Source organism: Patiria miniata, unplaced genomic scaffold (genome assembly GCF_015706575.1).
Source record: "Patiria miniata isolate m_02_andy unplaced genomic scaffold, ASM1570657v1 HiC_scaffold_30, whole genome shotgun sequence".
NCBI lineage: Eukaryota > Metazoa > Echinodermata > Asteroidea > Valvatida > Asterinidae > Patiria > Patiria miniata.
This window is the reverse complement of record NW_024037070.1, coordinates 6,619,823-6,647,814: the sequence shown is the minus strand read 5'-3', so window position 1 is coordinate 6,647,814 and position 27,992 is coordinate 6,619,823. Positions and strand designations below refer to the sequence as shown.

At 40.9% G+C, this 27,992-nt stretch overlaps 1 protein-coding gene across 2 annotated transcripts; it reads right to left on the bottom strand.

The window, feature by feature from the left end:
- Positions 1-265: 265 nt before the first annotated feature.
- Positions 266-27,183, bottom strand: LOC119739198 (retinoblastoma-like protein 1). 2 transcript variants are annotated; one of them, XM_038214040.1, is made up of 20 exons: positions 26,955-27,183; positions 26,344-26,477; positions 25,274-25,480; positions 24,639-24,703; positions 20,851-20,976; positions 19,544-19,704; positions 18,941-19,005; positions 18,425-18,611; positions 17,048-17,296; positions 15,960-16,100; positions 14,845-14,927; positions 13,927-14,047; positions 13,151-13,376; positions 12,551-12,868; positions 10,855-11,129; positions 9,903-10,079; positions 9,034-9,202; positions 7,737-7,897; positions 3,827-4,057; positions 266-2,571 (listed from the first exon to the last, which is right to left on the bottom strand). In XM_038214040.1, the coding sequence occupies exons 1-20, from the start codon at positions 27,090-27,092 to the stop codon at positions 2,410-2,412; spliced, it is 3,396 nt and encodes a 1,131-aa protein (XP_038069968.1). In that variant the 5' UTR covers positions 27,093-27,183; the 3' UTR covers positions 266-2,409. The 2 variants fall into 2 exon arrangements, with proteins under 2 accessions (XP_038069968.1, XP_038069969.1); XM_038214041.1 differs by lacking the exons at positions 266-2,571; positions 3,827-4,057; positions 7,737-7,897 and adding an exon at positions 7,931-7,971 and having other exon boundaries at positions 26,955-27,092.
- Positions 27,184-27,992: the final 809 nt, after the last annotated feature.

Here is a 27,992-nt window from a genome sequence, read left to right as displayed (position 1 = left end):
TCAAATGTATTCAAAGACAATAGCTTTTTGCGTATATCTCCTGGTACAGCTTGCACGTTGATGCTTGACGCCAGGTTTAATGGCAGGTCATTGAATTCCACCCTTACATCTGGAAAATTCCAGCTGTGTCATCACTAAGATATTCTATGAATGTTCATGAAAATACTTAGTGATGTCCGATGCTGCACGTTCACAGATTTTTATATCTTGTAATTTAAATCGACCAAAAGCAACATAAATACAAACGGAAGTTGAATACCAGTGATTTCACAACACGGATGAATAATGAATGCATTCACCCTGTCCTCTATCCTTTTTATTCAAAGAGCATAGTTTAATACATTGTCAGCTTCTGATAGCTTCTAGAATACATACAGTTGTGGTTAGGAAATATTACAGGGCAGCTTTTACAAAAGATGACTACACTCCGTGAAATGCAAACTAAAGAATTCAAAGTTCATGATCATTAGATACTTTCAATACTTTTTAAGGAAAGGCTTAAAAAAAATACTGGACTCCAAATTTGCAAAAAGTCCTAGCCAACTACAAAAATACCTAGATATCTGAAAAGAGATTTTTTTTTCTTTCTACAAAAAGATTTTGTATAGGAAGTTTTAATTACAATATTTTTACACCAAGAACACGTCTGAACTCTTGCGACAGCAAGAGTGCATGAAATGCAAACAAAATGGCCAACAAATATTTCACTGATTTTTTTTTCGCTATCAAAAGCCAGAACATTTCTCAAAAAGCAAGACTCTTCTTATACTGGCCGATGTTTAAAAAAATTAAAATGTTTTGCAGAAACTGTACAGAAAAACAGAATGTCAAAGGTAAAACTTGCTTCCGTTCACTGAAAACAAATTATTACCCATTCAATGGGAAAAGTATAATACAACGAAGGCAACCTCAAAACAATGCTTTAGTTCTTACATGTATTTCAACAGCTGCGTAATATGCGCAAATCAACTTCAAATATCCACAAAAATTTGGACATTTTTGTCTGGACAAACATTTAAAAACAATTTGTAAAATACTGCAAAACTGCATACTGGCAACTGATTAAAATCAACAACAAAAAAGTTTTTGTTGAAACAATTTAAACAAAAATCATCAAAATACAGACAACTTGCTCGTTAAAAATGAAATGTTTCAAGGGTTCTCTTTATACACGGTACAGAAAAATGCAGGTTTTCAATTTTTCATCTACACGTGTTCTTGTAGCACCGCCTAAAACCATGTCTTTTTAAGATTCACACACAACAAGGTTATGTACATAATTTTCCCCACATTTTGATAAATGAGTACTCCGATCATGGACATGAGAAGAAAAAAAGAGGTTGAATTTCTTCATAGGCAAAGTAACAAACAAATTAAAAAAAAAAAGTTATTCCCCATGATTAAAAACAAAAATGCTACCCACAAGGAAAAAGTGAGCTCAGGAATTTTACATTTATTGAATCGTAGTCGTCTAGAAATCAAACTTGGTTGGAATTGGAATCAGAAAATGAATCCAATGTCCTACATCAGCAATTCCTTGCCCACTGTAGTCTCAGAAATGTTACATATCAAGTGTCAATTAGTTGCCGAAATTTCACAATCCCACAATGTGATTTTTTTGGAGATATAAGTTGAACTCCTTGCCACTGCAAAAGTTTGTATCTCAGATTTATGGGTTGTTCTATACATTGTAAATCTGGGGTCCACTTTTTCCCCCGTCCTTGTTACACCTGACATCTATGATTTTAAAATTTTGATGCACTCCTTAATCCTAACCTTCCCAAATCCTCCAAAATCCTCCTTGCATAAGTGAAGGATTTCAAAAGATTAAGGCTACATGGCAAAAATGTGCAGCTGATTTGGGAGAATGCACTGTTTCACGGTCTTGGGCCGGACCTTGTGTTGTTTATGCTCAGCCGTGCAAAAATGTAGGCCTAGATTATGCTTGACATCCTCCGCACTGCTCCAGAATGTCACTGGCTCTGCCTCAACGCATTTGACAGTGATCATGGAGGATTTTGCAGGATTGAGGCAGTGGTCGCCCCTCCAAGGACCACATTCAAGAAATAACAGAGGATTTTGGAGGATTGATGCTAATGCAATTTTTACATGGAGGCAGTTGGAGGATTTTGCAGGATTGAGGTTGCATCCTAGCAAAATGCCTAGGGAGTTAGGGTTAATCCAGCTGTCCTCGGTCGTTATTCACAGCGAACGACAAATAAAACATCGTTTGAAGTCATTCTTAATGGCAAACTGACAAGTTTCGGAGGTAATAGGAACAGGAAAAATATCGCACTTTGGACACTAAATTAATTTAAAGAAGAACCCACAAGAAAAGTTGCTCACTTTCCTTCTTTCTGAGCCAGGGATGCAATGCTGTCAAGTCGATTGGGGTTGGGTCTTCCATCCTCATCGGTCAGATTTCAGGCTGTTCAGTCGCTGGGCCAGCGGGTTAGGCTCCAGGCACATACGCTTGGGCGAGCTGTCCATGCCCTCGCCCAGGGGCAGGACGCGCTTGGGGGTCTGTCGCTCACCGCCCCGCCGGATCATGTTGTTGATTTCTCGCAGGTTCTGTAGACAAAGAGGGTATTGGAAGTTCTTCATTAGCACAAGAGAGCGCGCGCAACAGAGCGTAGAATCACTTGTGAACGTGTGCGGATTCACAAGAGCCAATGTGCACACTGGGTGCCCTTTCGAATGTACAACACATTTGTACAACTGAACAAGTTTTTAACGGATAGTCTCTTGGTATGAGAGTAACAAACCTACATGTGAGAGTAGGACAGCAAATCGTTGGAGTGTCCCAGATGGAAAATTTCTTTGTTCCTTTTTATCTTTTTTTGACTGCTGATTCTTGGGAAAAAAAGAGATTGTGGATTTGTTGAAACAATGCAATGCAATCCTTGGAAATGCACCTTTGTTTCCCATGTAATTTTATTTTCAATTTTCATTTTGCCATTTTTTAAATGCCTTTTTGTGCCTTTTTCATTTTTGAAAAATATGAAAAATAATTTTGTTTTTGTGGTAACAAAAATTTGCATATTCATGAGCAAAAGTGTGATGTCATGACAGGCCAATGAGCAAAGTTTTCCCACAAATGTTTTCAATGAGCAAATTTGAAGTTAACAGTTTTAACAGAAAACCCCTAAACTGCGCAGTGTCTTCCTGAAATGACATCACAGCAACAGCGCCCTCAGTTGTCAAGAAAAGCATGGAAAATTTGAAATGTTAAAAAAATTGCGCTTTTCAATAAAATGCACTGGTCAACAAGGGATGTCAAATAGTTTTCATACATTTTAATAAGAGGAGTAGAAAGTTGCACAAAATATGAGCCAAAGTAAAATTCATGTTATGGGTCCTTTAAAAGTAGTCAAAAAGCACTGTCTACTTTTTATGCATGGAGAACATACTCCAATTCAAATCAATTCGGGCGATTAACAATACAGTGCGCCACCAAGAGTTTGCCATGGAGAGTCTATTTTTCAAGTTTACGGTCGACAAAACATGAACAATTTGAGTGTCAGTTAACAACTTGAGCTAATTTGTTGTAGATTGGGGCATAGCGTTCTGCCGCCTTACAAAAAAAAAAACAGTATTGATAAAAAGAAAGAAAAAAAAGGGCAAACAAATACTCGAATCATACGCTTACGAAACTACTGACCGGAAAAAAACAATTTCGAATGTCCCGCGCTGCGAATTTGTCGACCATCTCCCACAAGGCACTGGGAAAAATGAACTCTCCGTGGCAAACTCTTGGTGGCGCACTGCATTGTGAATCGCCCAAATTTCCCCTTTGTGTCTTAAAAATTGGAGAGTAATGCCTAACCTTGGCAGGGCTCTTGTTGATGTAATACAGCATGCCCTTGTTGGGACTAGTAGGGATGGAGTTGGCGTGCGGGCTGATGTACAGCTCGTGGCGACTAGACACCCGGCGCGGCGAGGCCGGGTGCGCCCTGATCACTGGCATGGGCGACAACGAGGGTGCTTCTAGGTTCTCCTGACTGCCCTCGCTTGGCGCGAAGCGAAGGGCAAAGGCCTGAATTCTCCTGACGTAAACCTGCAGGCAGATCCACAAATTAGCATTTTAGGGTTTTGACTAAACAAATTCTACCGTATCCGTTTCAGATGTCGAAACAACTTCTTGAATATCTTGAAAGAAACTGGAAGTTTTTGAAATTGTGAAGGTGACTCCCCATGAGTTCAACAATAGGCGATACTGAAACAAATGTTTCTGTAGAACTTTTGAATACCATACACTACATGCCAGATTAAACTGATCTGTTTTGTTTTTTCTGTGACGGCTGCGACTTTGGCAAGTGGTAATAATAAGGAAATAAATATGTGCTTGGCCAGTTTTAAACAAGTCCTTTTAAGATCGGCTGGGGAAATGGAGGCTGATATTTGGCTTGGGCTATAATAGGCAGCAAGACACCCAGTCGGTCTTAAACGGACTTGTTTAAAACTGGCCAAGTGTATCTTTATTCCCATTCATAAATACCTTTTCTGTCTAAAAGTCAAAAATATATAAATTTCCAACAATTTTGTTCAACAATTTTACTTCATGTTTTTTTTAAACACCCCTCTAGCTATGTTGTGGTATTTGCCTCTCTCGAGTACAGTCGGCTCCCGTTATAGCGAAAACCACGGGACCGGCCAAAATGTTCGTTGTATCCGAATTTCGTATTATCCGATACAATGTTTCCCGTCCATTGTTCACCTTGAATTGGCCCTATTGTGCACGCTTGTGAACGTACGTAATGTACCCAATGACTTTTTCTGTTTGAAAGCAATTAAGAACATGCTCTCTATGATGTGATTTGTCAAATAAAAAATAATGTTTAAAATGTATCATTGTGTCAAGTGAAAACAAAATGTTAATGTACGAAACGAAAATAAAATAAACATTACGAAGATCTGACGTTTCATTGCTTGATCATCGATGAGGAAGAAGTCAACGGCGGATGACCTGGATCACTTCGATGTTCAAAGTAAGTTATCTCCCCAGCACAAATTGTGTCATGGAGAGACATTTAAATTGTATTGTCCTTTCGTCTTGCAGATTTCAATGTGACAATGTGATAAGCGTTTTCAAGCACATGGCCGAGAAACCTTTGTCATTTACGTTCCAGATTTTCCGGTCCGTCCGTGATCTGAGTAGATTTTACAACTTGGTAGAGCGCCCTCATGAGTCAGTGTCCTAATGAGTGATGATGTCATAATCTTACATCGTGATTGGATATTAACGTCTGACGATTTCAACGTCACGCAAGCGGACGAGCTCATTGGCGTGCACTAGTTCATTTATTCATAGCTTTGCATATGTATGCATAATGTACAGCGTTGATGGTGATCAGTTTCGTATCGTCCCAGCAGGTTTCCTTTTTTAAAAGTTACGAAATAGCTTAACGTATTTTGTACTGGTGCTCAAATGAATAAGTTTTTTAATAAGACAATTTTGGTTATAATTTAATAAATAATTTAAGAAAATATTTTTTTTGGGAGTGGGGGAGTAATTTACGGGAGGTTGTGAATAATTTTGAATGAAACTACATTTTGGAGAATTTTGGGATAGTCTAAGATTGTTTATTTTATTTTGGATTTGAAATGGGGTGCTTTGTAATTTTTGTTTAACCTTACATTTTTTTGTTTTTAAATCATATCAATCTGTGCCGGGGAGGGAGAGGGTAAATTATGTTTTATTTAATTTCCAATTTTTTATAAGGGGTTCTATTTGGGGGAGGGGGATTATTTTTATTTGCTCCGGGTAATAGGGTGGGGGTTCATTATTTTTATTTGAGTCGGGATTCAAATCCCTTTGTTGAAAATGTGGTGGCTCTGAAAAGAGCCGTTTGGTTTGATTTATCTGGAAGGTGATGTTACACCCTGAAGAAGTCCGTTATCTTCCGCTGTGACATCTTGTCTTGCTGCCTACTGGAGAGGTACTGCAGGATTGCAGCAGCGTGATCATAGACATCGTCGTCCATGTTGGGCTGGCTGCAGAGATAGTCCCTGGTGCATTAGGCTCAGGCAGTCGGTGACATTTCTTGGCCGTTGTTCCTCCGTTGGCGGCTCCATTCACGAAGGTCACGTCTTGGATGAATGTCACAATGGCGATGTGCAAGTGGTGCGGGTGACTGGCACTCGTCATCGGAACACTTTGATGATGGGCCTTTGTTGTTAACCGCGGCAGAATTAGGTACACATTGGGAAAGCCCATTCACAAAGGTCGAAGTACGTCTTTGATTAATGGCACAATGGCGATGTGCAAGTGGCTCGGGTGACTGGCACGCGTCTTTGCAACACTGCGATGACAGGCCTAACCGCAGCGCGGGATTAACTTGACTGTGCGCCGGCAAACCGATTAGCACCTCCATCTGAATACATCTACGTCGGCAACATGAAACTACTCACACAAGACGGACACCTGCTGATTACTAATACATTGTACTGCTTTCAAATTGAACGAAAAAAGCCGTGAGCCAGGATTACCTTTCGTTATAAATGGGTCGCTAACAATGCATTTTTACGCAACCGGGTCGCCAAAACCTTTCGCTTTAACAGGAATTTCATACTGTCCGTTTTCGTCTTAACCGAAATTTTCCCCATAGACATGTGCACAATTTTGCCGGGACCGAAGGTATTTGTTTGTAATAACCGGAATTTTGTTCTAGCCGTTTTCGCTATAACGGGAGCCGACTGTAGTCCTTAACAACTTATATGGAGATTGGTGCGTACTGTGCGAAGTGGCGCAGAACGCAGCTGTGCTGCTGTAGTGTGAATTTAGGGCTACAAAATACCGACTCAATGGTATTATTGCACATGCCTGAGTGAGAATTGTGAACGTTCCACCAATAAAAGGGTATAAAGAAAAAGGGACCAGATTTCGTATGAGTCAAAATTTCATGTGACACTGAAAAAGTGTGTCAGACCAGCCAGCCGGTGTTTCATCAACCGTTTAAGACCGACCACCTGACCGGCTCTCGACCAATAGGAATGGTTAAACTGTCTTAGGTATTTATGAATCATGTTTAACAGATCAATCTACAAAAAAGCTCATACAAGTGATTCATTACACCAGTTCTTTCATGGAGTTTTCTAGGTCCCCCCCCTTTTTGTTGTGTTTTTGAATCGAGTAGTTTCTGAACAGAACAGCAATGAAATTCATCCCAAAATTACTGGTATTGCCTACACCTACTCCAGTGAAAATAGATATAGTCCATCATTTGTAATTTGTGCTTTTTGTTCGTTTGAAGCAACAAAAGTGTTCAAAATCTAATGAGGGATACTGAACAACTAACCTGATTAAGTTTCAGCTAAGCTTCAGCTGTATATTCCGAGAAAAACAGCATTCTAGGATCTCAATTTCAAATCAAAAGTTACTGAATCATGTTTTGAATTGCAGCTAAACGCTATGTCGCACACTGATCCCACGAATTATAGCAACCGCACGCGCGTGTGCGTCGTGCCAATGCTTGCGCGCGCTTCGCCGAATAACAAACGAACTACTAATTTAAAGTTTCCTACGGTGCGTCTTAAGACGTACCGTTGGAAAGGCCTTCTTTCGTTGATTACTTCAAAATGACAGCTTCCCAGAAAGAATAATTTCACATGGAGTTTAGTTCCCTTACTATCTTTCAACCAAGTTTGTTTTTCTACAATAATTACGCCAGTTACTTTTCGGATGGCTGCAAATGATGGACTATAGCTTTAAATCCATTTTAAATTCTCCAACTTACGGAGTTATAGAAGGTGATCAGGTCCCCCCTATCCTCGTCTTCAAACGATGAGCTGGTGCCGGCCATACGTGTAGGGGTGGGCGGGGCACTACCGGGATGAGGGGCGGGCAGGGTGCTGGCTGACCGCATTCTCAGGGTATGGGGATTGGGGTTTGTTTCGACTGGAGAAATCAAGAAAACGAGGGGAAAATACAAATAATTAATCTCTATTATAAGGGATTGGGGTTTGTTTCGACTGGAGAGATCCAGAAAAAGAGGGGAAAATACAAGTAATTAATCTCTATTATAAACTGAACTTGGGAAATGCTGTAGATCTATTGGTAGCGTCAATTGTCATCCACGGTTTCTTTGTTCGAAGATTTTTTATCCCGATGAGTGCGACTATACAGGTTGGTCCCCCCAAAAAAGGTTTACGCTTTCTCAGCTGCAGGTTCCTCAAAATTGGGGAGACATGTTGAAATTGTTTTAAAATATTCCTTAAGTATAAGATCTTTGTGGTATATGGTGAAAGCAGCGTTGAAAATAAGCCTAAATTAAGAAATGGCGGACATTTACAGAAAAATGGTAAAAAACTAGTTTGTCCACACGCATGTACGAGACATTGTCAATGTTATTGCAGTTCTTTATGCATGCAGTGTTGTTGTTTTGGCCATGTCTCATAGACTTGCGTGTGGACAAACTGGTTTTTGACCCATTGTTCTGTACATGTGGAAATGGCCGCCATTTCTTAATTTAGGCTTTATTTAGGTTTCTCAAAATTGGGGAGACATGTTGAAATTGTTTTTAATTATTCCTAGAGTATAAGATCTTTGTGGTATATGGTGAAAGCAGCGTTGAAAATAAAGCCTAAATTAAGAAATGGCGGCCATTTCCACATGTACAGAACAATGGGTCAAAAACCAGTTCGTCTCCATACAAGTCTATGAGATACGGTCAAAACAACACCACTGCGTGCACAAAGAACGGCAATAACATTGACCATGTCTCGTACATGCGTGTGGACAAACTTGTTTTTGACCATTTTTCTGTAAATGGCCGCGATTTCTTAATTTAGGCTTTATTTTCAACGCCGTTTTCACCATATACCACCAAGATCTTGTAGTTTAGGAATATCTTAAAAACAATTTCAACATGTCTCCCCAATTTTGAGAAATCTGCGTCTGAGAAAGTGTAAAAAAATTGTTTGGGACCACTATGTATATTTTGTTGCAACCATCTTTGAGGCGTGTACTTTTTGGTGAACAGGATAAACTTAACACACTGTAAACGCGAGAACCCACTTTTCAACATTTCGTACCTTTTTGCTTGTCGGCATCCGGCGAGCTCTGGCGAGACCCGTTGCTGCCATTGGCAGAGTTCTGACGGCGATCCTGCAGAAGGACGCTGCGGTAGACGCTGCTCTGGGCCTGAGGCTGCCGACGGTAGGCCTTCATGATGTCCTGAAACTTCTTGTCTTCCTTGGTCACCTATCGTGTCGCAACAAAAAAGACCAGCAGTTTAGCATCCAAAGACCAAGAGAAAACACTGAGGAGATTCTGATTAGCTTGGTTCATTTATCAAACTGCCCTCCGCCAAACTCAGCAATTGAAGGTTTCCTTTCAGGTAACCTGACTTCAGCAAAACTTTTCTATGCAATATGGTCCATGGCTTAACGCTAACATCCCAACTCCTTCAAGATCCATCCCCTATTTTGCTGGATTTTGGATGACTTGGTCCTGCAGGCCTGATTTGAAAAAAATATTGATGGAGTATGATGGACTTGGGCCTGGAGGCCTAAAGCAAAGCATGGATTGGAAGCAGCGTGATTGATAGATTTTGGCGGACTTGGTCCAGTACTTAGTAAATAACAGTAGGGAGGTAGGGTTAAGACAAACTCCCCACAAGAATGATTGAATGTATTCGACTCATTCTGATTTACGTTTGCGACTCGGTTGGTCACATCACTGGTTACAATAGCTGCGTGAATCATAATGCACAGCGGGGAGCCAAGACCAGGAAGTTCTGTGACGATACTTTGACCACTGTTTGCCTAGAGAGACATTTGCACGTTGCTAGTAGCACGCAGGCAGTATTGTCCAGAAAATAAAGAAAGAAAGAAAGAAGATTGATCAGAACAATTCTAAACAGTAGTCGGGTTGTGCCCGGCCACTCAAAAAAACCACCAACCTTGCACATGAGATATATTGCACACATGATGAGCTGATCCAGGTGCCGATCCTTCATCAGATCCACGTGCTTGGTCAGCGAGTGCTCGATGCAGGTCCACGTCTTACGCCGCAGGTCGTCCGTCAGGTTCAGCTTGTGGGCGAGGTCTAGCAGGCGGACGTTGACCAAGTGGAAGACCTGGGAACGACAGCAAAAGAAAAAATAAACTGCAATGAGCTTTGAAAATAAAATTCTGGAGATAAGAACCGAGTGTTTGACCATGCGACGTACGCGCGTATGTCCGACATATGCGCATGTGCAAAAATTGCGCGCACGGCTGGAGCGTGCAGCATGGTATGTGAGAGGCGCAAGCGTTATTTGTCTAAATGCGCTGTGGGTGAGCTTATTAGATCGGTCTATCAGGAGCAACTACTGTGAAAGATGTCTGCACTAGTAAGCAGGAGGTTCTTGGTTCGAGTCCCACCTGAGTTAAGGCCTTCGGGTACAACTGAGTGTACAATGTTTGTAAAAATCACAGTGGTAAAGGGCAAAACCCATATATTAAATTTACAAAACTTGTGAAAGATGAACTATTGCAGTCATTTAAATGACTCTGGAGTCCACTAAATTGGAAATTTGGTAAAGTTTGCCTTCTGAAACCAAATTCTATTTTGGTCGACCCAAATATATTTGAATACATTTTGGTATTTGACGCACGGTTTGTTGACTTACACGTATGATAAAAAAGGGCAAGTTTCCACAGTGATTGCGTCGTAAAAATGAACTGCAGCATCAAAAAAAAAAGGAATCACAATGTTTGATAACAGATCTAAGACGTAACTCATCCTTTTCAGGACACCATGCGGTCTTCCCAACATGGTTTCAAAAACTTCAACCTGTGTTTCTCTATGCACTACCCAGTCAGTACACGTATATAGAGATTAGTGGTTTAGGCATATAATTCTTAAAATACCTTCCGGAAGAACAGTCCCACCGAACCGGTCCGCTTAGGCTTATTGACTGCCACCGCCAGCTGCTCCCCTTCCGCACCTTGCCCGGTAGGCGTGGTCCTGGTACCCGGCTCCACTTTGATCGGCGACGTTTTAGCCTCCGTCGAGGGCGATGATTTCAGGGGTGAAGGGGAGGCGTTCGGGGGTGTGGCTTGGGCCCGTTGAGGGACTGTGGGCATGGTGGTGACCTTGATGGGGCTGGAGACAAACTTGATGTTACCGTCTTTGTCTTTGATACCTGTTGAGAAATTTAAGATTTAAGCCTTGTTCTTTGAGTGTATTTTTGGAAGCCAATCAACCAGACCACCCCCCACATGTAGTGAACTAGTCTGGATTTCCTGGTGTTAAGGCCAAAAAAAAAAATAAGTCGGTCTCTGGTCAGCGCGCGTCGATTTTAATCATGCGCGTCGATCTTTTTTTCCCCCAAAATGTTCCGTGGTAGCTCCAACAGCGCCCTCTATTTCCGCACCTCCTCCATTTTTTTTTAACAAAGAGCACCAAGGAATGGGAAATTGCACCAAGGCAAATGATCGAAAGCACCAAGGCAAATTATGGAGGACACCAATGTACATGAGGACACCAAAAAAGCAAAATAATACCCCACCTTGTCTGTACAATCCAAGCTTGAAGAAAAAAAAAAAAAAAATCCAAAAAAAAAAAAATAGAAAGCTGTGTTTTATAACTTTAGGAGTTCATACCACCTGAAACCCCTGAAAATTAGGATTTTGTCGAGTCTAAAATTCCACTGCAATTGAGTCCTTTCTGAATATTTTGCACAGTATTGTTTTACTAGAAAAGATTGGAAAGATTGAAGTGTTTGTATCACAAGATGTGTTTAGGTCAGACTATTGCTCATGCAAAACTAACTTAAGTTGGATGTAATGGTTTCATTTCTGGACCAGAATTCACTGCCTAGAGGTTGTAAAAATGTAATGTCAGTCACTCTGGAATTGCCTACATGATGAAAATAAAACATCTAGTTGATTACAGGTAGAGTAGTTCATTTGTAATTGCTGCATTTTTTTTCGTTTGAAGCAACAAAAGTGCTCAAAATCTCAAGAAGGGTGCTCAACAACTAACCTGATGAAGTTTAAGCTCTGCGAATGCTGTGTATTCCGAGAAAACAACATTCTAGGATCTTGATTTCAATTCAAAAGCTGCCGAGTCACATTTTGAATTGCGTCTGAAATCAGCTTCCGGAACAGGTTCTCATTGAGCCGATTGCAGCTACGCCCTGTCATGCACTGAACTGATGAAGAATTGTGCGTCGTGTCAACGCTTGCGCGCACCCATTCAGGGATTTGCCCAATTACAAACCAACTACTGCGCTGACAGAAATTGGAAATTTCCAAAAATGTGTCTCTTGACTCATCTTTGGAAATGACCTTCTTTTATTGTTTTCTTCAAAGTGACAGCATGCCATAAGGAATAATTTCACAGGGAGTTTAGTACCATTACTATCTTTAAACCAAGTAAGATTTTTAACAATAATTTGGTCGGTTACTTTTTGGATATCTGCAAATGGTCCGCTCTACCTTTAACTTGTACAATTTTCTTAATAAACAGTGTCGTCCCAACTTTTCAGGACACTAGACGACGCACAACTTGATCCGTACACGTTTGTATGAGTCTTGTATCCAAGATTTTGCCTGTTCTTACCCTGTATTGTCACCGTGACCGTCTGGGGTTGCATCGCCGTCTTGGCCTTGGGTTGCGTCAGGGTGATGGACTTAGGCTTGACGCTGACCGTCACCCCGCTCTCCAGCGTGGTCTCGGCCAGGGATTTCTGGCCAGCGACAGAGCCGTTGGCTCTGCTGGCTGTCTTACCACCGTCGGGTGACGACGATGATGATGAAGTCGCAGTGGGTGATGACTCTTCGGCCGGCACCGCAACGGCAAACAGGCGTCGCTTGGCGCTTCCCGGTGAGGGGGAGCTGAAACGATCACGAGCTGATGTCGGGGACTGAAGAAGGGCATCTTAAAAATACAACAAAGGAAGAGACTCCATTAAGTAATCTTTGAAATCCTGAGGAAATAAGTCTAGAGTACCGAAGTCACGTCGTATTCTATTCCACGCACACAGCTTAAGTGTGTGAAGATATCAGCACGCAAACCAGAGTGAACCAGAACAATGAAAGCTCACGTCACACTTACAGTACTCTATGTCACATGCTTCTGAATATCAGGATTTGTCCACGACTTTGGGAATCTCCAGTTAAAACTCCTGCCGATGTCTCAACTGCTGGGCTTTGAACTCACCTTTCTTAGCAGCGGGGTCAGTCTCCATGAGCATGCGGACGCGCTGGTGCATGACGGGCGAGCGGTAGGGCTGAGATGCGCCCCCGTTGGTCCGGGCATTCGCGTCGGTCTGCGTGGTGACAGAGACATCTTCGCAGGACGGCGGGCCGTCCTTGGAGTCCCGCAGGGCGTCCCAAATCGGGGAGTCGCTTCGCCAGGCACGGTCTTGCAGTATCTCTTCCTCAACCTAAAGATAAAAAAAACAACCACCAAGTTCAGATTTGATCCACCAACATCTTGATGTACACGTAATCATTGTATATAAATCATAATCCTCCAAACTTTTGCACTTATGTTCAAATGAAGGATACCCACTGCCTCAATCCTTCACAATCCTCCAACAAACCTGCCTCTCAAAATGTATTCAGCCTCAATCCTCCAAAATCCTCCTCTTCTTCCAACACCATTCATCCAGAATCCTCCAAAATCAACCGATACTGAATGGCCATGTGCCCTCAATCCTCCACAATCCTCCAAAATTGTGTTTGCTTGGAGAAATTCATTAACACCTGCGGCAGTCTTTCTAGGAACCTTCTTGAAGTCTCCAAAAATCCTCCACTTAGCAGACAAACTATGAGCGGATTTTTCGTACTTCATATACCAGTTCAGTATTCCAGCTGCACATGTGCACATTGAGATATGACGACCTTCCCAATTGAATGAGCAACAGTAGCAAAATACTCAAAACCCTCCGGAAGGTTTCTGCAGCTCTTCAATTCAAAACGAGTTCTACTTACATGGTTCAGATGTTTGACAATGTCTCTCGACAAAACGTCTTCGGCTCTCAGTAACAGCTCAATGACCTTGTAGAAATGGAACGCTGGAAGATCGAAGATTTCAAGTATCCACGGAAACGTCCTGCAAGGGTTAAAGGTCAAGATGCTTGTCAAGTCACTTTAAGCATAAACGAGAATTCACAAGATCTGTGCTTGATCTTGCTCCAGCCAAAACCCGTTTGTTGGGGGAAATTTCACAATCCTGACACCCTCTCACAGTTCTTTCCGAGGCAACAAGGTCAATTAAAAAATCCGATACGCAAAATAAAATCTAAAGTGATTGAAGAACTGAATGATAGACTTTGGATTGATAAACCCACTTGCGTACGTGTCATCCATGGTACTAGGATCACAGAGCAATTACGGCCAAAAAAAAGTTTTCATATTTCATGAACACTGCCAAAAACAAAAAAGACATGTCTGTAGGTAGGTTATTTTAATTCTTTATTATATATATATTTTTTTGTACAAAGGTACCAATACTAAGCACCATCAATATCAAAATTTTCAATAATCGATATATATCTGAAATCCAATACCGAGAATATTCGATATATCGATTATCCCGTGTTAAAGTTAAAGACCAGAAAGATGACACTTGAGAAAACATAAATAAAGAAGTTTAATGATTGGCAACCTTATGTACATTCAACATTTAAGGGTTGGTCAGGTTACTGGAGAAAAAGCCTTTTTATTATTTTGGCTTCATTTAATCACTGGGAAAAAAAGTCTGAGACGGATCCAATTAGCTTCTTGAGAGGAAGTCACTCCTTAAACAGAATCCCAGATTGCAGAGGGGGGAGAAGTGAAAATGCAGGCACTGAAAAAAAAAGGGACAGTTTCTCACTGCAGGGATCCGAGTGAAGTTCAGCAACTTACTTCTGTGAATTATAAGCAAAGATGATGACTTCCAGACAGCAGGCCAGCAACGACCGGTGAAAGATATCGTGCTCCAATAACGACTGCAAACAGATCAGGGAAAAAAAACAACAAAAAAAAACATGAAACATTCCATCAAACCATGGATCGTTCCTTATTCCTACAAAATCCTACATTGTGCAGAAAACTAACAGCATACTCTTGTGTACTCCCAAGGGGGTATCAAGCATCACGAATGTCGTAGTCGATGTGCTCTACCTTCCTCAATCCTACAAAGTCATCCAAAATCATCAGGGCCCAATTTCAAGGCGCTGCTAACCACAAAAATCCACACTTACGCTCACCATTCTGTGATAACAGCGCTAGCAGAAAAATTCTGCCTTAAAGCCAGAGTCCATCGTTTGCAGCTATCCAAAAAGTAACTGACGTAATTATTGTTGAAAAACATACTTGGTTGAAAGATAATAAGGGGACTAAACTCCCTGTGAAATTATTCTTTCTGGCAAGCTGTCATTTTGAAGAAATCAACAAAAGAATGCATTTCCAACGGTGCGTCTTAAGAAACACCGTTGGAAATTTCCGTTAGTGGTTGCTATAATTCGTCAGATCAGTTTGGACATCGCGTAGATGCAATCAGCTCAGTGAGAACGTGTCTCGGATGCTGAATGCAGGCCCAATTCAAAACATGATTCAGCAACTTTTGATTTGAAATCGAGATCCTAGCATGATGTTTTTCTCCAAATATACAGCATTCACTGAGCTGAAACTTCATCAGGTTAGTTGTTCAGCACCCTCCTTTAGATTTTGAACATGATACAAAATGCACAAATTACAAACGATGGACTATACCTTTAATCTACTAAGCACAGAATCCTTAGTTATGGGATATCAAAATTCCTCGCTAACCCGTGAAATACGCTTACCCATAAAGCAAGGACATTTTCAGCTACAGTAAGCAGGGATTGTCTGCTAACGGTAAGCAGAGCCATGAAATCAGGCCCCAGTGAATTTTGAGGGCTCTGAGAGTTAAGGGTTAAACAGAACACGTGCTAATTCTCTAATGCTTTATATAAAGTAAAACTTGTAACAGTACCAACACTTGATGATTTCCTTACCGATAAGTCCGTCTTGCCTTTCTGTTCGACCCGTTTCTTCTCGCTGATGATGATGTTCTCCAGCGCCTTGTAGTACATCTTGATGGCCAGCGTTAGTCGTCGCTTGGCAAAGTCCAGCGGGGGTCCTGTCCCATCCTCCTGCTGAAAATTAAAACCAAACAATTCCAACGTGTCAAAAACTTTCAAAAGGCAATTTTCACTGCTCTCCACAGTGCTGTTTTTCTGTGCAGTGACTCTCTGTGTGACAAAGTTACTTTACCACTTCAAATCCCTTCCCTTGAAACTGACCTGCAGTGTATTAAAGAGTTATACAAATTGCTCTGGATATTGACTTTCCAGTAGGAGGGTTAAGAGTGGTGGTGTACAATTAGGAGTAGGACGGGAACTGGGTAACCTACTGAGGTAAAACCTGGGTACCCAGGTAACCTACTGAGGTAAAACCCGGGTACCCAGGTAACCTACCGAGGTAAAACCCGGGTACCCAGGTAACCTACCTAGGTAAAACCCGGGTACCCAGGTAACCTACCTAGGTAAAACCCGGGTACCCAGGTAACCTACCGAGGTAAAACTCGGGTACCCAGGTAACCTACTGAGGTAAAACCCGGGTACCTAGGTAACCTACTGAGGTAAAACCCGGGTACCCAGGTAACATACTGAGGTAAAACCCGGGTACCCAGGTAACATACTGAGGTAAAAACCTGGGTACCCAGGTAACCTACTGTGGTAAAACCCGGGTACCCAGGTAACCTTCCGAGGTAAAACCCGGGTACCCAGGTAACCTACTGAGGTAAAACCCAGGTAACCTACTGAGGTAAAACCTGGGTACCCAGGTAACCTACTGAGGTAAAACCCGGGTACCTGTAAAAGAAACCCAACCCAAATATTCAAATACCGGAAGTTGTCTGAAAATTCTCCACAAATCGTGTTCAAAACCTTTCTTTGTCTACAGTCTGCGAAGTTACTAAGTAATTAGTAAAGTTGGGTTCCCGGTTCCATAGTCTGGAACTGGTTCCTGACATCAGCGGTCGGGTACTCGGGTACCCAGTTCCGATGCGCACCCCTCTTAAACAGGACCGAACGATGTTTACCTGCGTGTAGCGTTGGCAGAAGGTCTCTCCCATGGCCTTGATGCGACCGACAATGGACTCGGTCACATCATGGCTGCATTCTTTGAACACCGTCTGCAGTTCCTCGCTGGGCCCCGCCTTGCATCCGGACAGCATCGCCTGGAGACGGCTGACTGTCTGCGTTGCCGTGGAGACCGGGGTGATGCTGGGATCCTTCTCCTTCAGGTAGTGACGACCCGTCAAAGGGGTCTGGGGACACAGGGTTTTCACCTGAACCATACAGTAAAATACAAAATACGATATTGTTAATTTGAATGCCTTTTTCATGTTCATCCCATGGCCTAATAACGTTTAAAACTTCAAAATTCTGGGGCACCTATTTGAAAATAAATTTGTCCTCACAACCCCATTCCAAAGTCTATAATGCTGGGTTTTAGAAATTTTGATTGAAAAAACTATTACTCCTTACAACCTTGTTCCATGGGTCTATTCTCAACCCTGGTATCAACAGTAGACTCGGGGAAGGTCATTGTTTCTTTATTCTGATTGGTTAGTGCAATTACAAACAATGAATTTTTATTTTAAACATGTAGAATGTTTGTCAAAGTTACATTTTAAGTATCATGAAACCAGTCGGCATCTGTACTGCCCCAAACCGCCCTGTTTGTTATTTCCTGTACCGCCCTACAACCGCCCTAACTTATCTACGGATACTTTAGCCCTCCTGCTGTCTGAACAGTCACAGACAGTCAAAAAAAAAATTCTCCTCTGCCATGCCTTTTAAACAGGCTAGTCACCAACAGTCACACCATATTTCAAGCAAGCACTGTGGCTAGTCATATTCAGTCAACATTCAAAAGCAGACAAGCGGTAGGCACAGCTGGCTTATCAATCACCTACAGTCAAAGCACAGCTGTGTCGAGCTACATCAACAGTCACAGCCAGTCAATTCTGCTTTAAGTAGGCTGGGAGTTTTTAACTGTTAAAAACTGTCACTTGATTGATTTTGACAACTTGGCACAGAATGTATGTTTGCATAGGAGGGCTACGGAATAAATACAATGTAGTACAATGCAATACAATGTAGTAAAATGCAGTACACCGTGCGCCGACAAAAGAGGGCGCCCTTTTACCTAGCAACGATGTCCCATGGGCGGGACATTTTGCTGGTTGACGCGCACCGTTTCTTGTGGTGACGCACGTACACCAGGGGATTTGTACTATGTACACGCAGTGGCCGTGCTTCGCGACAAATGAATTGCAGTCAGGCAAGATGGCGTCGGTCGGTCACCCCCAACTGTACTTCCTTTGCCGGTGAGGGGGTACTTGTGAACGGAGCGGATAGCACAGTAATTTGGACACAGCCCGAGCAGCGGACATAGTCGCATGGTATCCTACCTTCTCTATGTACTGTGGCATCTTGCGTTTGGCCTGCATCTTATCACTCAGACTGGTGGCGTGTTTCACGGCCGGGGACTTGGCCGGCGTTCCTATCTCCTCATCGGCATCGTCGCTCAGGAAGATGCGCTCGTCAAAGTCTCCCTTGGTCAAGACGTACTCCTCGTACTCTTTGTTGATGCTCTTACTGCAAAGAAAAAAATACAAGATTGTGATGCTCGAGATAACCAGAAATATCTTATGTACTTGTGTCCTCAAGCTGAAAATTTTACAACAAGCTGGTTTTTTTTCTTCAGATGGAACTAAAACAAATGTCCATGAGAATCAATAGTTACACTGGCTTCACAACTTTCACGTTTACAAACTTGTAGCCCAAAGTGTAGACAATTTATGAAATAAATCACTGGTCATGTAGCACAGCACTGCCTGAACCTTCTACTATGTGGTAAGATTTGCTTGTTAACAACTATAAACAGATCCCTTGATTTACTTGTTTGTTTTGCCTGTTTTACTGACCTGTTCAACTCGAAGCTTGTGACATCGAGCAGGCCGACCAGTTTGTCCAAGCTGCCTCGCAGAATCTAACGAGTGGAAATGTTAAAAAATATGAAAATAAAAAGGTTTGTTTAAACGATGTCTCGTTCAAAACAGAGTTTAACAGAATGGGTATAACGTATTACCCTGATGCCATGTTTTTTCCACCATAAATTACCTCAATGATGGTCATTTATCGCATATACATTTGGAGAAACAGGAATATGATTCTGATTGTAAGAATGAATGAAAGGTTTGCCGAAACACAATGTAGGAATTATTTCTCAAAACTAAGAGAATGGTTCTAAAAAGAACCAGAGGTATAAACTATTCTCTTAGTTTGAGAAATTATTCCCACATGGTGTTTTCCTTTCATTCATTAGTATCTCCACCATGCAAAGCCTCAAATCTTAATCATCAATTGTAAGAAATATTTAAAGAATTTCCACCGCTCACAGACATCGTACACAATCGGGGGGTCATGATACTACTAATTCTTTCCAAATGAAAATTTCTAGAGAGAAGTGTTGCAAAGATGGATCTAGCAGGGTAATTTTTTTTTTTTAAAAGAATCTCATAATTTACCCGATCTTCGATGAGCTTGCGTATGTGTGGCTTCCACCAGTGTTCCTTGATGCCTTTAGCTTCTAGCACCAGACCGTCGTGGAGATCACACAGCCTCTCAATGATGCAGGGGGGATCGGGCGGCACGGCATAGTTACGACTCGAGAAATTCTCTGGGAGACCTGGTCACATCAATTTGAAGAAAAAAAAAAAGAGAGAGAGAACAAAGTGTGCATAAGTTCACGGGCTTAACAGTGATGCACTCTCAGTTCTTATTCGGACAACTAATGCTACACCGTGAGAAAAAGTTCAATGGTCGAAAGTTTTACTGGATATTGCAGAGGAAATTGTAGTGTGAAGTTAGACTTTGATTCTATGAATATCACTGCAGGTGAACACAATACCTTGTGTGGCCATCAACTTTTTTTGTGTGTGGGCAGATTTCTATTCATGGAACCAGAATGAGTAAACGCAATTGTGCAATAACCAGGGGAAATACCGCAATATTGTGGACACTTACTGTAGTATCTTTTAAAAACCTCACAAATTATTTGCCAAAAATTATTTGCCAACGAAGCTTATTTCCTCATCTGTGCATATATTTTGGAAATTAAATACTACTCACTGGATTTTTTTATGACTAAAAAAACACTGACTTGTAGTTAAAATTATCGAAATTTAAATGAGATGTAAGCAAAATAATTTTTAAAATGAAGTCTTATTCCAAGTGCCTTTAGACAAAATCAATAAATTGGGAGGCAATGATAGAAATTTACATGACAAGATTCTGCAATTCAACAAATAAGAAGATGCATCTACTTATAAATGTGTATAAATCAATTAAAATATTACTTGAAATAATTAACTAAGCATTTCCCAAATTTTACACAGGAATTCCTTCACATTTAACAAACAATTTCAAAAGCCACCAAAAAACCCCCAATAACCTTCACTCACGTTGTAAAATCCCAATCTTCAACTCCAAGTTAACAAAATATGAGATACCAAGTTTCTCTTATGTACAGTGCAAAATATATCAAATAACTATTTAAAAATCTCAACAACATTATAATGTTCTTACCAGAAACAACAAGATTAAACTGCTCTGTCAGAACTTACCGAACAAAAAAAGTCTGACACAAAGTTTTTATTAAAAAGAGTTAATATCCATCAGAAAAAAGGCGATTAATTTTGCAATTAAGTGATTCCAACAGAAGACAAACACCTAAAATACACAGGACTATCACATCAGAATAGCGTGTCTCCCTGACGCTACTACAGAGAGAAGTGGAGAGATCATCCCACGACTACACACAACCAGAACTCACCTGTGAACTCAGGGTTCAAAAGGTCGCGTCTGTTGGCCAACAGGACGTTGGAGTATATGAGATCCAGGCAACACAGCAGCAAGTGATAGGAGTTGACTAGGTCGTCGCTGATTGCGGGGAAATTGCCTTTAGAGATGCAAAGAATAAAAATGAAAATGTGTTCCTAGTTTCAAATTTGTTTACACTTTTCCATTTTTTTTCAGTTTATGATTGAAAGCTATTCGACAAAATAAAATTATGTATAGTTTAGTTCTTAAAAAAAAAAAATTGGCAAGGAAATAAATGGGAGTGTTTTTTAGGTTAAATGAACCCTAAAACCCTGGGCCCTTTTTGCTAGGAACCATCCTTAATTCCTCCCAAATCCTCCAAAATGTTACACTTATGTTCAAATGAAGGATTCCCAGCGCATCAATCCTTCAATTTCAAAATCGTCAGACAGTCCTGCCTCTCAAAATGCATTCATTCTCAATTCTCCAAAATCATCATGTGCTTCAACACCATTCATCCTCAATCCTCCAATATACTCTGGTTAATACAATTTTCTTTTGAGACAAAAAGAAACAGTATTCTCATCTAAGAAACCTAAGTGGAAAACAATTATAAGTGTTACTTTTGAAAGTGCATTGTAAAAAAAAAAACATTAGTGAGGAAACATAAGATACGAAATCAATTTTGAAAAGCAAGCTATGATTCTTTAAAAACAGTGTTAGTAAAATATGCATGCACAATTCTAGCCACGGAGCTCTAAAAAAAACCATGGAGCAATAGCTCCATGAGTAAACATACGAGCCAAACTTTTTTGCTTGAACTAATTTGGAATTTTTTTTCAGTTGGGAAATTCAACACTTCTGAATTCCTTTGATGACATCCAGTCAATACTAGAAAGTTTAAATGTGCTATATTTCAGCCTCAGAATTTTTAGTCGCAGAATAAACTTCAAAGAGGTTTAGAAAGGGTTACCCAAAAATTACTTGTTAATTTAAACCAACGATTTCTATACCATCTTATCACACATGAACGTGCTCTGAATACATCTCTATACATCTAACTTTACTGCAGGAACAAATGCCTTCTTTTCTATGTATTTACATAATGTATGTACATCTGTCAACAAAGAGACCAAACCCCCAAAAGAAAACAAAGAGGAGGGGGGGGGGCAGAGCAGGACAATCAGTGTCCTCAAGACATTTTGACTAGTGTCAATACAGCTCAAGAGATTAACTACCCAAGTCAATTTGCACCTCATTGAAAGATGAGCACCCATGGCCAAAACTTAGTACACTAAATCTCACACCATTGGTAATTGATCTGTCTAGACTCAGTGACCAAGGATATTTCAGACCCAACCCACAACATGAGTCAGAAACCAGTCACAGCTATTTTTAAGTTCCAGTCTTGTTAACCAAATTGTACAAACATTTGCTAAATCTGCAACTCTACAAATCTGTAAACTGTGAGCCATGTCATCCAAAAACTAACTTTTTCATCACAAAAAAAGTCCAAAAACTTAAACTCAAATCATGCTCAAATGGCTTTTCAAATCAGCAGTCCCTATAATACACCCCCCCCCCCAAAAATATCAAAGTGAAAAAAAAAACAGTTTAAATGCCAAATTAGCATCATAACCACTAGGCCCTATAATGCCATACAATGATTTACGACATGTTGAAGTTGACATGAAAATATAACTTTGCATTCAAAAATACCATCTTACCATCAGCATACTCCTATAATCCAAAATTACGTCTGCACGAATGGCATGTGCATTGCCATGTGCACCACGAAAATAAATCTTCACTACTTGCATATTCCCTGATACTTAAAAAAAAAAAACTTGATCTACACGTTACCCTATTCAACCCAACATTGGAAGCTTCAATGTAAAATAAAACTTCCAGACAAGTTGAGACCTGCCAGGTACCGCCAAAAAAAGTCACAAACATCATTAGCATATCAATGGCCTATGCCACACAAAAGCCTCATTAGCATATCAATGGCCTATCCCACACAAAGCCTATATACAATAGTGACCCCTGAAACTCTGCATGTGCATCAAGTGCACAGCACATAATATGGCTAGCTGACAGACACGCCCAGGGCTCAGCTTGGGTCAATAATATGAATTATTCATGACTGAGCTCGCGTCAATCATAAACCTTAAGTTTTGTCAGACGTCGACATAGGATCGTCCTTCACAAAAATCCATGTACCTCTAAAGGGATTTTAAGGGGAAAAAACACTAAATTTTATGAAAACAGTGGGAAATTTACATACAGGACTAGGTCTGCTGTTGATTTTGAGGAAATATGAGTTTCTGCAACCAAAAAAAGCGATACATGTACAGTACATGTACATGCACACATTCTTAAAAAATATCAGCTGATTTTAATGCAATGTGATAAAAGAAGTACCTGTATGCAAATGATTGATAAATAAAAAGTTGCATAATTCGTGGTATAAATTCCAGGGGTGACTTTTAATGCAAATAAATGACATCACAGAACAGTAAACTAATCATCTTTAAAAAAATAAAATAAATATTTCACTTTACAATGACATGCATTGAAGATTTTTACTGTACGGCTATGCAATTCTAGAACTATCAGATTTAATAACGGCACTCAACAAAAACTTGGTGCTGAATTGAACTTCTACTACATGTAAAAAAAACCATGTCCTACTTTTAATCCTGAAATAATAAACTCTGTTGTTCACCGATGGAATAGATCATGTAAACAAGGCATGAGAAATTTTATGGAGCGAATTTCATCAGCTTTGTGAAAGAGGGTGAGATTTAAATGCCATACGAAAAAAATACTCACTTTCAGAATATGTCACATTTGACTTGGTGTCCTGCATGTTGATACAGCGATGAGGACGGTGGTGGAAGGCGTGTGCTGCGGCAGATTGCTTCTGAAGGAATGCAGGATCACCCCCGATGTCATTGCACACCTCCTCGATCGTTTGGCGCAACACACGATCGAGGAGGTGTGCAATGACATCAGGGGTGATCCTGCATTCCTTCAGAAGCTTTCAGCCGCAGCATGCACCTTCCACCGCCGTCTCCAGCGCTGTATCGACATTCTGAAGGTGAGTATTTTATTGTATATGACGTTTAAATCCACTCTCTTGCACAAAGTTGATGAAACTCGCTCCATACAATTTGTCATGCCTTGTGGGCATGATCTGAAATTTTGGTTTAATTCCATTGGTATACAACAGAGTAATTTAGGATCAAATGTAGGACATGTTTTGTTTTTTTACATGTAAGGCCAAAAAAAAAAATAGTCGGTCTCTGGTCAGACCAAAGTTTCGGAATTGATGCGGAAACGTTTTTTTTTTTTAGCATGGATTGTACAGACAAGGTGGGTACTATTTTTTGCTTTTTTGTGTCCTCATATACATTGGTGTCCTCCATAATTTGCCTTGGTGCCCTCCATCATTTGCCTTGGTGCGGTTTCCCCATTCCTTGGTATAAAAAAATTGAGAAGTTGCGGCAATAGAGGGCGCTGTTGTAGCTACCGCAGACAATTTGAAGAAAAAAAAGGTTGACGCGCATGATTAAAATCGACGCGCGCGCTGAGCAGAGACCGACTATTTTTTTTTTTGGCCTAACACATAAATACAGCAAAAATGCATTATAACATCCTTTGGTCTTGACATTTTGCAATTTACTATACGTTTTAACCTCTTTTACTACAATGGTCATATTTCTTAAATGTAAATATTGCAGCGCTCTTGTGCAGTATGCATAAGTGCAATTCCATGTTTAAAATAAATTGGCTTACCTTTGATGAGGATGAACAGTGTCCAGCAGATGGAGAAAAGGTCTGAATAATTGCAAGGCTGCCTCCTAAAAAGCAAATCAATCACACCGTTAAAGGCAATAATAAACCACATTTTCAAACATCAAAACACAAAACTACCAAATTATTATGATGTACCTTACTTGACTGTAAGTGAATAAGTCTCAAGCATCCTGTGAAATCACGGTGCTGTGCTCTTATTTTATATCAACTTGTTTTGATATTTATCTCATTTTGTATCGATTTCCAACGATGGTTGGCTTTTTTTCCCTTCAAACACTGTCCCCGATTTACCAACTTTAGTTAGTCCACATTTTGTTCGCCATCGGTTACACATCAGTGAACAAGTGCAAGCCAGCTTGTCTAAGTCAAGCCAACAGACTAAGCTGTTGGTTGGTCAATTTGGTTGACATGTGTTTGTAATACAACAATGGGTTACGGAAGACCCGACACGAGGCCAAAACTGAAAGGTCAGAATCTTGAGGTCAAGACGCAGTATTGTTTTGCGTAAGTACTCGGCCAATTATAGCCTTGACCTTTTTAAGCTCTGTGGTTTTATCTTCTGTAACAAAATATTATTTTTAAGAGTTTGTTGCTTTCAAAAATCTAACTGTTACCTTTGTTTGCGTCCCCTTGGTACTCGAGGCTGTTCGCCCGATGCGTCCTTGAATATGAATATGTCCTGAAATATGGGTTGGTACTTCTTGAAAATGACGGTGGAGACGTTGAAGTTGCGCTCCAGACGCTCCACTTTGTCTCGGAACTGCTGGGGCAGGTTGGCCATATCCTCCCATTTTTTCATCTTGTTGAAAAACTGGATCACACTGCCAAATGAGAAAAAGATTTTTTTTGTTTAATCTTCTCATGGGGAAGAAATCTTTGGGTATCTTAGACCAAGCCGACTCGGGTCGACCCAGACTGGGACCTGGATTGCTCTGAAACGTTCAAAACTAAATCAGGCCAACTTTACTCACTCTTTAGCCAGCAAATGTCTCCAAAATTCCACTGGGCAAAGAAAAGGTCCTTAGTACATCTATTTCACCATGGTCATGTGCAGTGCACAATAACCTGTTTACAGCCTTTTTAAACGACCACCTCGCTTAAAAAGGTAAAGTAAAGGGGACAAACCTGTGTTCACAGGAACGGAGTGCCTGTATGTCTTTCAAAGCGATTGGACCAGACTCGAGTCCACGAAATGGTGCTGTGGGGGATCGCCACACCTCCTCCACAGCCAGTCTGTTACCTTCCCAGCATTGAATAATGCCCGTACCCATTTAACACGTGGGTTGAGAGGAGTAATTGAGGTAAAGCGCCTTACTCAAGGGCACAACAGGCATGGCCACGGCGGGACTCGAACCCACAATCTCACGCTCATGAATCCTATGCTCCACACGTGCCCAACTCGCTTACCCGAATTTGAAATCAACACGGATCCATCATAAGCAGAACTGTGTCCGATTAAACGCGGAAAGAGCCTTTCAACCCTGGTCCCGACCAGGGCTGAACTTAACCCTTCACGTAGGCTCAACCCATATAAAAGCCATGTTGGATTCTTGCTAGTGCGAAAGGGTTTCCTGAAATTTCACCAAAGTCGAACACAGAACTTTTGGATAGTGTCCAAGAGCCTTCAGGAAATGCGAGAGCATTGATTGTCCTCATTTTATCAAATCGTCTCGTCTCGCCTCACCTTAGTCTTGAGGATCTCAGCAGACGAGTCAGTGATACGCAGTTTCCTTCCACGGTGCCATTTCCGACGGTTGGAATGGTGGATCTCCGACAAGCGACGTACAGGGCACACACAAGCCAGTGAAGATTGTCCCCCTGCAGAAAAGGTCACAAATAAATAGCCTCTCTGAGTTCACGAGACACCATGTGACTCCAAATTACAGTGAGAAAAATCTGTGAAAAGGTTTGCTATCATAACAGTATAACACTAACAGTTCCTGTGCTAATATTAATAATAGAAAATAGATGTACATTACCCCTCCCCCCCCCAAAAAAAAAACCACATTGAATTTGCCACACAAACATGACATTGACAAAAGATTTTAAACAAGTAAAACAACAGAACGTCATCCTTATGTAAGTCTGGAATAAGTAATAAATATAATAAACCCAGAAAGCAAAGTTTGAAATGAATAAAATGAATAAGGTAACATTAAAATTCCAGGTATCAGTCCGGAATCTGGGCACTCACTTCGAAAGCAGGTCATCTTTAAAGCTCATGCATCACATGCACAGCGTAAACAAGCAGAACGCAAACATTGTACATCTAAGATTGTTTGATTTACAACTCACCTCAAGCGTATAATTGACGCTAATTCTCTCATACGTGTCCCACGCCTCTCTACCGGATACATCGTCTAGATTTAGGCCAAGGCAAAGTTCCTCGAACCGTTGTTTTATGTCTAATTCCTCACCATTTGGTGCCGCCATCTTCGGTTTAAATCCCACTTCGCATACGTGTTTTTCACATTGATCATCAAAAGTACGCGTTCGGGGTACCCAAGCTGAAAATGGCGGGAAATCCGCATCACTTCTGTAAAATGTAGTCGATGCAGTAAAATAGTCCAAATATTTTAACGTTCAAATATTCATTTCTTCAATGGATGCCAATTATTGAAGACAAATACATAATTTGAAATACTTAAACACAAATATGTATTGTAATCATGTTATATTTCTCAAGGATGGCTAAGTAATCCATGGTAAAACAACGCGGAGTAATACGCACGAAAAATAGATGACGTCTTGCTCGTCATTTTGTGGGCGGAGACACAACCACGGCTTTCTGGCAGTAAGCCAATCTGCTGCTAGTGATTCAGTGGCTGGGATGGGCCACGGCTTCAGTGTGTAAAGCACTTCCGGGTTGCCTACGAATTTCGCGCCATTCCGTCTGTTGCTGAAACCGCAACACCGGTGGTGTCATGTGGCGTTTCCTGATTCTTTGGACCTTTAAAATTATAAAATAATAACAATAAACCCCAAGTTTTGTTCGAATTCACTTTGTTTGCTTGGTTCTAAAGTGTTGGTGGAGGTTTTTGTTTCTTCTTATGGCTTTGAAAAAATGTATAAATAGAGAAATATTAAAAAAGACCCGATCGGTCACTTCAAATCCGCAAATTCATGTTCGTTTGCTCTAAACATAATGTTCTGCAATACAAAGTTTTTCCCGAAACTGGAAAGTGTTTTGGCTGGAGGAATGTTGACCCGGCCCATGTAAAAAAAAAAACCTCCTGAGTGAGTATTCCTTTCGGGATCCACTCTTCCTCAAAGTTAGTGATAGATCGATATATTGGGAGTGCAACAAAACATCATAGACACGAATGCTCATTT

Excerpts from the sequence above, each read along its gene's own strand:
- LOC119739198 (XM_038214040.1), bottom strand. The coding sequence starts at position 27,092 with ATGGCGGCACCAAATGGTGAGGAATTAGACATAAAACAACGGTTCGAG. Across the intron at positions 20,977-24,638 it reads ACTGTTCATCCTCATCAAAG|GCAATTTCCCCGCAATCAGC; the intron begins GTAAGCCAATTT and ends GCATCTCTAAAG. Across the intron at positions 11,130-12,550 it reads GGTCACGGTGACAATACAGG|GTATCAAAGACAAAGACGGT; the intron begins GTAAGAACAGGC and ends ATTTCTCAACAG.